Consider the following 11139-nt stretch of genomic DNA (forward strand, 5'->3'; position numbering starts at 1 on the left):
TAAACTTTCCTTGTTCAGATTACTTTGGTGTTCTGTTTTGTTTTTTCTCCTGATTGAGTTAGTAGGCGTCCGTAAAGTGCATGACAGGGAAGACATCGTGCGGAGGGGCCAGCAATCACATGCCGTGGAGCAGTATAGTAGTTTTAAGGAGCCGTGCTTAGGAATATGGTGATGAACACATGTGGGGTGGGGTGGGGTGGCAGAGGAGTGGGAGAGGTGAGACCCAACCACTGGAGAGTTGCCCGGGCCAAGAAAAAAATGGTTTTTACACTGTGCTATATAGTTTATTTCAAAAGCATTTTTCCAGGTACTACTGGACAGAATACATACACTTATATCTTTAAAGCTAATTAAACAGAGTAGGTAATGAGAATTTCCTTGGACAAATTTTTGAGATGAATCTATAGCTAACTGACAACCAATGATATCATACCGAAGAGGTAAACTCAATGTCAGCCTCCAGAGAAAAAAATGCCCCTCCTTGGCCATACAGAAAACCTAAGAAGAGGGGCACCAGGGTGGCTCAGTTGGTTAAGCATCAGACTCTTGGTTTTGGCTCAGGTTATGATCTCATGGGTCGTGCGATCGAGCCCCACGTTGGGCTCCATACTCAGCATGGAGTCTGTTTGGTATTCTCTGTCTCTCCCTCTGCTCCTCTCCCCGCTCACGTGCACTCTCTTTTCCTCTCTCTAAAATAAATAACTAAATCTTAAAAAAAAAAAAAGAAAGAACTTATGAAGAAATACTTTCCGTAACGCCTAAAGGTTTTGTGCTCTGCTTCCCTTCTGAAACCAGTTACTGTGTCCCTCAGAGCACAGTAATACGTGGCTGAGTCTTCCTCTTGAGCTGATTGTTTCTTCAGATGGAAAGATGTCTCATCCCTGTTAAGGCTGGCTGTGAAACCTTTGATACTTTCTCCTGAGATGTGTTTCAGGAGTAACTGGAGGCTTCGTTTGGGGTACTGGACATACCAGAAGAGCACAGGACTCCCAGCATATGAGTAGTTGCACTTGACCTGCACAAAGTCCCCTTCAAAGACAGAGATGTGGTCCTCAGGCTGGGTCACCGATTCTCCTCAGCCTGCAAGACTGTTCCTGTAACACCAATTGAACATCAGGAACAGTCTTGCAGGCTGAGGAGAATATTCCTTTCAACTAATCTAAATCGGAAGACCACAGAAAGAGAATAAAAAGGGACTATACTCACTGAGTGTGACTATCGTCAGGAACACTGAGAGGACGAGGGTGGCCTTCATGGCAGAGCGGCAGAGAAACAGGAGGCTCTTTTCTGCAAATGGTTCAGCCACATGGACACTGACAGAGCGGGAAGTGAGCTCACTGGTGTGTAAAGCAAAAGTTCTCCCTCAAAGAGCTGGTGGGCTTCTGGCTTTCTGTGAAGTTCAGTTTGTGTAACATCTTCCTCTAGAGGCAAAATCAGATACTGCGGATAATCTTGCTCTTCAAGGAAGCCTTGACATTCTCAGAATGAAGAGGGATTTTCCTCACAGTTAATAAGACAAAGTGTAATGCTAGACTAATTGAAAAAGATGCTAGTATAAAGGTCCAGAGAGAGAGATCCATGGAATGGAATAGAGAGTTCAAACATACAAATTACTCATGGAAAATTAGTTATAACAAAAATGGGGGAGAGAGAAATTAAAAAAATCAAATGTCCCTTCATAGATGGAGTTACTTAGAGATCGACAAACAAACCGTGGAAATCTACCTTAGTATCTGTTACAAAATAAATTCTAAGTTGAAATAATATTTAAAATTTTAAAATAAAATAAAAGATAAGCTATTCTTTAAATAAATTGAGGATGGTCATGGTTGGTTTGAGCATGTCAGTCAGAAAGCATAACAGAAAATATTGATAGATCAATATTTCATAGAAATGTAAACTTCTGTATGGGTACACTAATGAAATGTTTAAACATTACCAGATCAAGTGATTTTTCCATCCATCATCACTGATTCTGACCTTCCCTACACCAGGCAGTGGTCTTTTAGAATTTAAGTTCTACACGTTTTGTAAAAAACAGGCCAGCAAAGAAACAACCATTTGGCTTAGAAAGAAGGCAATTCTAGATAGATGATAGATTGAAAATGCCCCTGATTCCCTGTGCTTCGCCAAGGAGCCTCTGGTAATCAGCCAGTGATGCCAAGAGAGCTCAAGTGAGGAATCCTATGGGGAGTCACATATCAATCTGGGGTCAGGCGTCAGGGAACTCAAGGATGAAGAGCACAAGACTACGGATCATTGAGAGAGCTTGGCCTGCAGAGATTACTGGACCTCTAAGAAGGAAACCATTCTCTTGAGAAAGCCTCTCCTCTAGCCCCCAAATAGCCAAAAAGGAAGTAACAAGTAGGCTGAGTCTGTCCTTAATGAAGAGGAGTGCAAGGATATCAGAGAGCAAGAAGGTTACCTTCTAGTTTTTCAGCAGGGTACTGACATCTGCTCTATCAGTGCCCTGCCAACTGCTACCCTGCTGACCAGGGGCACAGAAACATCTAGGCTCTTCATTTTCACAGGATCGCCTCCATGTAGACTGCCCCCAGTAATCAGACATGTCAGGAGGGGAGTAAAGAAAGGGAAAAGAAACTTCAGAGAGAAATAAAGGCGTCATCTGGGTCAAGTACAGCCTGAAAAAATGATCAGGGTCAGTGAGTCAATTGCCTTAGCCAAAAATCAGGACACATAGTCTGAAAAGTGATTGAGAATTCACTTATAAGAAATCTGTGTCAGAGAAAGAATACATCATTGAATGCATTGTTAATTTATTCAATCCCCTTAGAGGAGTAAATATAATTAAATGGAATTAGGAGAATTCTGTAAACCTCAGACTTGTGGTCATCATGAACAAACACAATGTCTCCAACAAGACTTTGGTTTATGGAAAGAAATAGAACGTGTATATGACGGTCACCCTGACCTCATTTCTATCTCCATTCTTCTCTTGTCCAACAGTTTCTCTGTATACCTTGCAGGCACACCTGGCTGATTCTGTTCTGTGACTATGAAGAATAGGCCACATTTTGAAACTCAAGTAACTATGTTCTATTTCTTTCTCCCCAATTTCTCTTCTCTTCACTCTCTTTTCTCCTCGCTCTCTACATATACTCATTATTTTTCTCCCATTTCATCTTCTCATCTCCTTTTTTCCCTGTTTTTCTAATCTCAGAAGAGATACAATAGAAGGTAGAAATCATTGGAATAATTTTGAAGTGAGGGTAAAGGCTCATATTTTAGCGTTTTTAGTCATAAACACCAAAACAGTAAATATGTAATGTAAATATTTTCTCCTGGAGCTTCCAGCTTTCCCTTTGTCTAGATGATGTTCAGGTCGGCTTCGAGTCCGCATTCACATCAGCAGACCGTCCTCACAGATGAATATACGGCGATCTCTCTGTTCTGACCGGGTATGACTAGACCAGATGCTCTCCGAACTGCTGCTAGCCCTCATTCAAATTTTCCGCTAACGTTCAACTATCTCAGAACTAGAGGGATACAGTTGTTCATTTAGAGTAATGCCTAGAGTGCCCCCTACTGGTCGAAAACCAGGCTGGAGTTTTTTTTTTTTTTTTAAGTAAACTGATTTCTTCCTCAAAATGCCATTTAATGAAGGTTACTCTCTTAAAATATTTTGTCAAATTGCACCTTCAGGCTTGTATGTAATTTCTCCAATCTATTTCAAAATAAGTCCACAGCAATTTGTTGAAGTTCTTCTATAAACTAGATCTTGTGCGAGGTCTTAAGAGATCAAAAACTGAATGAAACATTATCCCTACTCGTAAAACACTATGGTATAGCAGGAAAGACAAACGTATAAGTGTGTGTATTCATATCCCAAATAGCATCCCAGAAAAGTACAACATGAACCCAGAAATAAGGAGACATTTCTTAGAGGACAGTTAGACAAAGATTTAATAAGAACGTGATCATTTTGTCCTTTCCCCAGAAAAGATAAAAAGGAATGTTATCAAGAAATTAAGTAGAGATATTATCTTGGGAGTGGAATAGAGATGTTTCCCAGATGAAAATAGAAGAGGGGGAGTGAAGGGTTCCCGGCTGGTTTGGTTGGTAGAGCACACAACTCTTGATCTCTGAGTTATAACTTTAAGCTCCATGTTGGGTGTGGAAATTACTTAAAAATAAAATTAAAAAAAAGAGGAGATGGACAGAGATGTAGAAAGAAGTTGGGGGAACATAAAGTATAATTACTTTACTACTAATTTCAAAATTAATTTCTGTTCTGTGAGGCTTAATTTTTGTGTGTGTAAACTTTTTATGACATTTTGGGGGTGATTTTTTTAATCACATAAATCACAAACAACAATTTAGAGTCATAATCATATATACAAAATATCTTAAACATGTGAGCTCTTTGATACAGTTGTTTCAGAGGACATAAAAATATTCTGTGGTTTTGGATATCCCTATTAGAATTTGTGTAATCTTTGATACCGTGAACTTTGGTCATGAAGATTGAGTTTCCTCTGAGCTTTGTTAATGTGCCTTGAAAGTCTAGAAAACTTTGTTGAGTATGCAGTTTTATATGATATCATGAATGAGTGTGACTTGTTACAAAATGCCTAGGAGTTTTTCAGCAGATATTATATTTGATATCTTTTTATGGGTTAGTAACCTCAAATTTTTAATTTGGAAATCACTGGGATAGCTATTTCAAAAAACAATTACCACTGGGTGGCTTTTAGATTCTCAATATTGCTTTAAGAATCATGTAAGATAGGTTCACTGGTTTTGTGTTACACGAGATTGGAAATCTAGATATCGTGATGTCTATTTTACTTTAAAACATGGGAGTGTCACACGGTTGGATATTACGTATGTGCTAGAAGTTAAGCTTCAAATCTAGGTTGAGCCTCTATATTGCGCTGATTAAGAATCTATGTTGTTCGTGTTGCCTTCGTTGAGAATGTACGTGGCACAGCTTGTCAGCTAACATTATAACCACGTTCTTCAGTTTTCCACATGGAGCTCAACACCTGAGGCCGTGCTAATGACCATCATGAATGCTAGAAATGATTTTTTTTAAGTAAAAATGCTCTTGCCTTTTTTGCTTCAGAACTCTGACACTTAATGATATGCTCAGCGTGGGAGTGGGGTGGGGACTTGGTGGGGTGCGTCTGTCTTGGAGACATTCATCGGAAGACCTCGATCTGGAACAAAGTCTGTCAGAATGGAGCACAGCATGGCTGTTGAGGCAACTACTCAGGGAGTAAGCGTTCCCCCAGAGCCCAGCCTGTCCTGCCCTATTTGCCTTCACTGAAGAAGAGAGCTTGGAAAAGTCTCCTGAGTTCTTGAGTCACAAAAAGTCCCAGTGTCTCAGGAGGTTTGTGTTCGGCTCCCCCTGCAGTCCCAGACACTGTGTCACTCGCAGCACAGAAGTACTTGGCCGTGTTGCTCCCATGGGCTGAGGGTTTCCTCAAGTGGAAGGAGGTTTCAGCCTTCCTAAATTCAGCCTCGAAACCTCTGATGCCTTTAACCAGAGTGTCCCCTGAAAAGTACCGGAGGAGAAGCTGGAGGCCTTGGCTGGGGTACTGCACGTACCAGTAGAGATAAGGAGTTCCGCTATAGGAATAATTGCACCTCAGCTCCAGAGGGGATCCTTCAGAAACTGTGACGTGGGCATCAGGCTGGGTCACCGACTGGGCTCCGGTTCCTCCTGAAACATCAATGCTGAGTCAGTGAGACCAGGACACACTTACCTATGAAGAGACGGTGTCTTTATTCTGCAGCCAATTAGAACACAGTCACTTTTGTGTTGGGAGGAAAGGAAAGGAAAAAATGGTACTTACTTGGGGCAAAAATCACGTCAAGCACTGAGATGAGCAGGAGAAGCATGGCTGAGCAGGGGACACACTGTGGGCTCCGCAGCATGTGGGACAGTGGCCAAGGTCACTGAGCCTTCAGAGCTGTAGGAAGAGTGGGGGCGTTGGGCTGGACAAGCCCCTTGCTTTGACGAGTTTTGAAGATGGTTAGAAGGAGTCTTCCTCTTCCGGCCTCCTCTTGTCGCAGCTTCCTCTCACACAGATGCCAGCCAGCTGCAGGGAGGAGGGGCTGAGTGTCTGGCGACGACCTGCAACCAGAACAAACGTCTCATTTGTGCAACATCACCCTCTGTCTCCAGAGGCAGACCAAGGATCTAAGAGAGCTCGCGGTCTTCTGCTCTCATGTCAGAGATGTGCTCGTCAGAACTTCACCAGAAAGTGTTTCTTCCTCCCTGAATCTGTAATGACATCGCCTTCTGCAGGACATGGTATTAATCCTAAAACAAGGGAGACATGGGAGCTTTGTAAAAATAGAAGAGCAATTTACTTCCCTGAGAAATGAGTCACTATTCTAGACTTTGGAGTACCGTTGAGAGGCTCTGTATTACGTTTTAAAGCCGTTCATCAGGCAGAATGACTAAGATCGATTGCCTCAGCAGAGCTGAGCTTCATATGGCCTCGTGCTGCTGGATGATACTTAAAATTAGCCTGGGCCATGTGACACTATCTAACCAGTGCAAACTTACTAAGGCAGTAATTTTCTCTGTCAGGCAGAAAGTGTGAAGAAGATTCCTTGGTTTCAGGTGAACACATTTGATGCATGTTTAGGCTATAAGAGAATAACTTGGGCACTCCATGTTTAAGTGGAGAAAGCGAGAGTCCTGTTACAATTGCTGATGGTCAGACCAGACTGATATATTTCGTCAAATGATGGGGACCTCACAGTAGAAAGAACACTGACAGAGGAACATTTGCAGAAAAGTGAGCAGAATTATAAATGTAAGGAAAATATGACGTATAAATAAGTGATTCTAGAAGGAATTCAGGAGAGAGAGAAAAAAGCGAATCTGTATGAACTCAGTAAAGCTGGACGGAGGGCAGCCAGCAGAACGGAAATGAGAGGAACTTCCGGGGGTGGGTGTAGAGGCCATGGAAGGAGATCATCAGGGACACTCAATGTAGCGAAGCAACACAGTCCACACAGCAGGCGCAGGGCCTATCAACCTGGGGGAGTCTGCTCTACGTTCTAATAGTAAGATGAAAATAGTAAGACTTCCCTCCTCGACTTATGTGGAGACCATTGAAACCTTAAAACTGAAATAACTAAAGAGAGAAATCTCAGGTGAAATGAGAATCTGGTCAACAGGAGTCCTTTTCAGAAGGACAGAACAACTCACTCCTTTCCGAATCCTCTGTTGACTTGCACCAGCCTGAAATCAGTTCTCCCTCAGGCTTCTGATTTACTTCTTGCCTATGGATTTCTTTCACACATGGGACTAAATCACATGGCCAGATTGGAATTTTAAATGTACCGGGATGTGTTTATGATTCAAAATATCTGACTAAGTGTATGTACTCTCCTCCTTTCTCCCCCAAATTGTCACTGAAATAAAATTTAGAAGCATAAACAGGATGAACTTAAATCCATAATGGGAAAATTGTAAAAAGATAAAAGATATCAACAATCCCATAAGAAGGAACATAGATATGAGCACAATGATGAGCGAGACGGAGAGGGGAAAATCATAGCCCAGAATGAAACATGAGAAGATGTCAGTAGAATGTGAGTGAAGGAAATTGACCTCTTAGGACCCTGAAGAGGTTCTGGTGAGANATTGATGAGTGAGACAGAGCGGGGAAAGGCATAGCCCAGAATGAAACTTGAGAAGATGTCAGTAGAATGTGAGTGAAGGAAATTGACCTCTTAGGACCCTGAAGAGGTTCTGGGCTGAGAAAGAGTATGATGGAGGGTAGGAGGGACAGACACAGGGGACAAATTGAAGGTCAATATGTGGATTAGCTATGCTGGTCTCCTTCTGTATGCTCCATCCAGCTACTGTACTTCTATGTGAGAAGCATAGGGTATATAGAATCTCATTTAATCCTGAAATCAGTCCTGAAATATATATGGTAGAAATATATATCACATGGGCTGGGGAAGGCTAGATGGCTCAGTTGGTGAAGTGTCCGACTCTTGATTTCAGCTCAGGTCATGATTGCAGGGTCATGAGATGGAGCCCCAGGCCGGGCTTCCAGCTCAGTGTGGAGTCTGCTTGCAATTCTCTCTCCTTCTTCTTCTTCTCTTCCCCCCACTTGCACACACTCTCTAAATAAATAAATAAATTCTTTTAAAAAGAGAGAAATATATGTATTATGGGCCCAAGATCAAATGGCCCATTGGTAACATGAAAGATATTCAAGCCGGCACCGCAGACCAAATTCTTTCCAGTGCACCATGACACCAGAAGACACACAGCACAAATAGAACTAGAATTCACGTGTCTTGATTCCAGCACGACTTCCTGCTTTTTCTCACTGCCTTTCAAATCTTTCTTCCATGGTTTGGAAATATTTGTGAACAGTCTTTCATCCACAAACTGAGAATTTGAAGCAAGTTCCCGACGGGGTTGCATCCTTTTAGTCAGTGACTATGGGAACAAAATGGAACAGATATCTTAACTCCCCATTTCCAGGTTTTCCCACCCTTTGGACTACATAAACGATGTCCTGTCTAAGAGCCCACATCTTTGGCTTTACAATAAATGTGACTTTTACATTTCCCCCCTGTAATTGTAACATTTATCACAAGGCCTTATTTCTATCAAGCCACAAACCTTTTTCCTTGGACGTAAGTTGTAGGGCAATTCCCAAGTAACAAGGACTCAGGGAAGGGGGGCCTTTGTATAATCTTTGGCGTTATCAACTTCCCTCACCAACATTTTCTAAGACATCTTCAGTAACATATGGTTTTGACAATTGATCCACTCAGGTCTTTAATCACCATAACAGAGCTCCTCAGGGTCTGGAATTCTTTAAGGTACTTACTTGGAGATCCTTCTCAGGAAACATGAAGTCATTCTGAGCTCCCATGTTCTGCCTGGGGTATAAGGCATTCTAGGGCTATGGCTAATGCCCTTAATTCCCATGTGCGTCTAGACAGCAAACAGAAATTTTCTACCCTGCAGCCTAGGCTCTATATCAGGCATTGCTGGGGCCCCAAAGGGTTTGGGTACAGTCAGCAGGTGTGAGGGGAGCACTGTGTGCTCACTGCACAGAAGTAGGTGGCTGAATCGCTGGCCTGGGAGTCGCTGATGAGCAGGGAGACATATTGTTTTGCTGTATCGACCTGCGCCAAAAATCTTCCTTCCTTTTTGTCACCTTTGGAGTACAGGTACACCAGCAGTTCGGGGCCCTTCCCGGAGTACTGTCTGTACCACATGAAGTACTGGGATGCACTGTCACTATAATTGCAGTTGAGAGAGGCAGTGGCTCCCTCCAGAACGCTCAGAGATCCAAGACTCTGCTCCACTCCCTTCTGTTGACTCTTCATCCCTACACAAAAAGATAGCGGTCAAAGGATATTCGTTGGTTAGTGGATGCTTACACTCCAGAATTAAATGAATTTTCACAGGCCTCCTGTCCCGACCCTCCCTTAGTGGGGGAGAAACATTCATGCTTCTACTCATAGGCCCAGCATAGATGATAACTCCAAATATTGTACTTTCTATTCCCAGAGAGATGCCCCAAACTCACAGGTTAACTGAAGCCACAGGATCACTAGTAAAACTCTTGACTTCATCGTTCTTTCCTCCTCTGGTGCACTGAGGATTCAGATTTTAAGCCCTAAAAAAATGAGTGTAGCTCAGACATTTCATATTCTTCTGCTTTAAGAATCATAGAATCTATTCTACCAACTAGGGAAAAAGAGATCTTTTCACCACCCCTGCTACACCAAGCCCCTCCTCTCGTCTCCTTTTCCCTCTCTCTCTCCCTCTCTCTCTCTCCCTCTCTCTCTCTCTCTCTCTCACACACACACACACACACACACAGAGGAGAGCTTTCCTCACTCTCTGAGAAAACACTGCCATCTTGTGGACTCATGATAGAAATCAAAGAAATGATAAAAAACACAGACCCGTATTGTATGAACTGATAGCAGTAAAAATCCACCACTTCAGTAAAATAAAAAATTTAAGAAGCAGATGGTCCAAGTCAACGTGTGTGGAGAGAGGGAGATGTGAACGTGTTTTATGTGAAATGGCAACGCTTGTCTGAGCAAAAGCAGTTACAGAAAACAGCCACTTTCCTGCACCGAAAAAGCAGTCATTGAGTATTCTATCTTAGAAGCCCAGTGAGGTTCTTGGGATCCGAGGAGCATTTCATGTTGTGTAGCTGTTCTCCACATCAGGCCAGACACTTCCTGTCTCATTCCCTCACCTCCAATTTTTAAAGAAATTTATTCTAGCTCAAAAGAATCCTTTCAAGACAGGTGGCCTAAAATCTGACCAAAAAACACGTTTCCAGCTCAACACTTGGGCAATTTTTTTTTTTTAGAAAGGCCAAGGACTGGAGGAATTTGGGATTCTTCATACCATTTTGCACCAAAATAGTGCTTACTAGCCATTATTATTATTATTATTATTATTATTACTGCTATAGAGATGGATTTGACTTCAATGTCTAGACTATAAAGAAAACCCAGTGTACCGGTTCGTGTGTCTCATTCTTATTTCCTTTTCTTGCATAAAGCACCCGTATTTAGGGATTCAACTCCAAAAGTTACAGATCTGGTCTTGCGCCCTCTACATCTCCATCCTACCCTAGCCAGCAAACCAGATTTGACAGAGGGCAATCTATGTCAGAAGCTTCTCTGGGGCTACAGAGAAGCACAGACAACAGTTGTCCTTCCTGTTCCACAACCAACCTCGTGTCCTCGCAGAAGCTGGTGGCTACGGACCAGCAGTGGCTCGGCCCTCTTCTGGTTGGGACCCATGTAATCAGTATCCAGACAAGAGGGGGCGGTCAGGCCCTTGCCATTCCCACTGAAAACTGTGTCAGAAACAGCATGAGGGAAAAGATGCTAATGTTGGAATCCCTTTCTCTGAGGGGACATTCCATTTGACAGAAACCACACAGCCATTGCTCAGTAAAGGTAAAAACCAAAGGAGATGCGACAGCCACAGAAGATGGCAAGCACCACGGTCTTAGGGAACTTATGAACACCAAATACAAAGCCTTAAAAATAGAACGTGGACCGGAAGCACAGTCTTTGTATGAAGCACCCCACCCTTTTTTAAGATTCGTCACAAAAATGAATATAAATGGCTAATCGACCTAATACGGTGAG

At 42.6% G+C, this 11139-nt stretch overlaps 1 long non-coding RNA gene and 1 gene segment (V, D, J or C); both read right to left on the bottom strand.

Moving 5' to 3' along the window:
- Window positions 1-3568: 3568 nt before the first annotated feature.
- LOC117797709 lies at window positions 3569-6712 on the bottom strand. The gene is made up of 2 exons (XR_004622663.1): window positions 5820-6712; window positions 3569-5686 (listed from the first exon to the last, which is right to left on the bottom strand). It is a non-coding gene; the product is annotated as an uncharacterized LOC117797709 (long non-coding RNA).
- Window positions 6713-8837: 2125 nt separating this feature from the next.
- LOC105235011 lies at window positions 8838-9753 on the bottom strand. The segment is given in 2 exon segments: window positions 8838-9344; window positions 9546-9753. Coding segments are annotated over 2 exon segments (363 nt in total).
- Between the last annotated feature and the right edge of the window lie 1386 nt (window positions 9754-11139).

This window comes from Ailuropoda melanoleuca, unplaced genomic scaffold, assembly GCF_002007445.2.
Source record: "Ailuropoda melanoleuca isolate Jingjing unplaced genomic scaffold, ASM200744v2 unplaced-scaffold11384, whole genome shotgun sequence".
Lineage (NCBI taxonomy): Eukaryota > Metazoa > Chordata > Mammalia > Carnivora > Ursidae > Ailuropoda > Ailuropoda melanoleuca.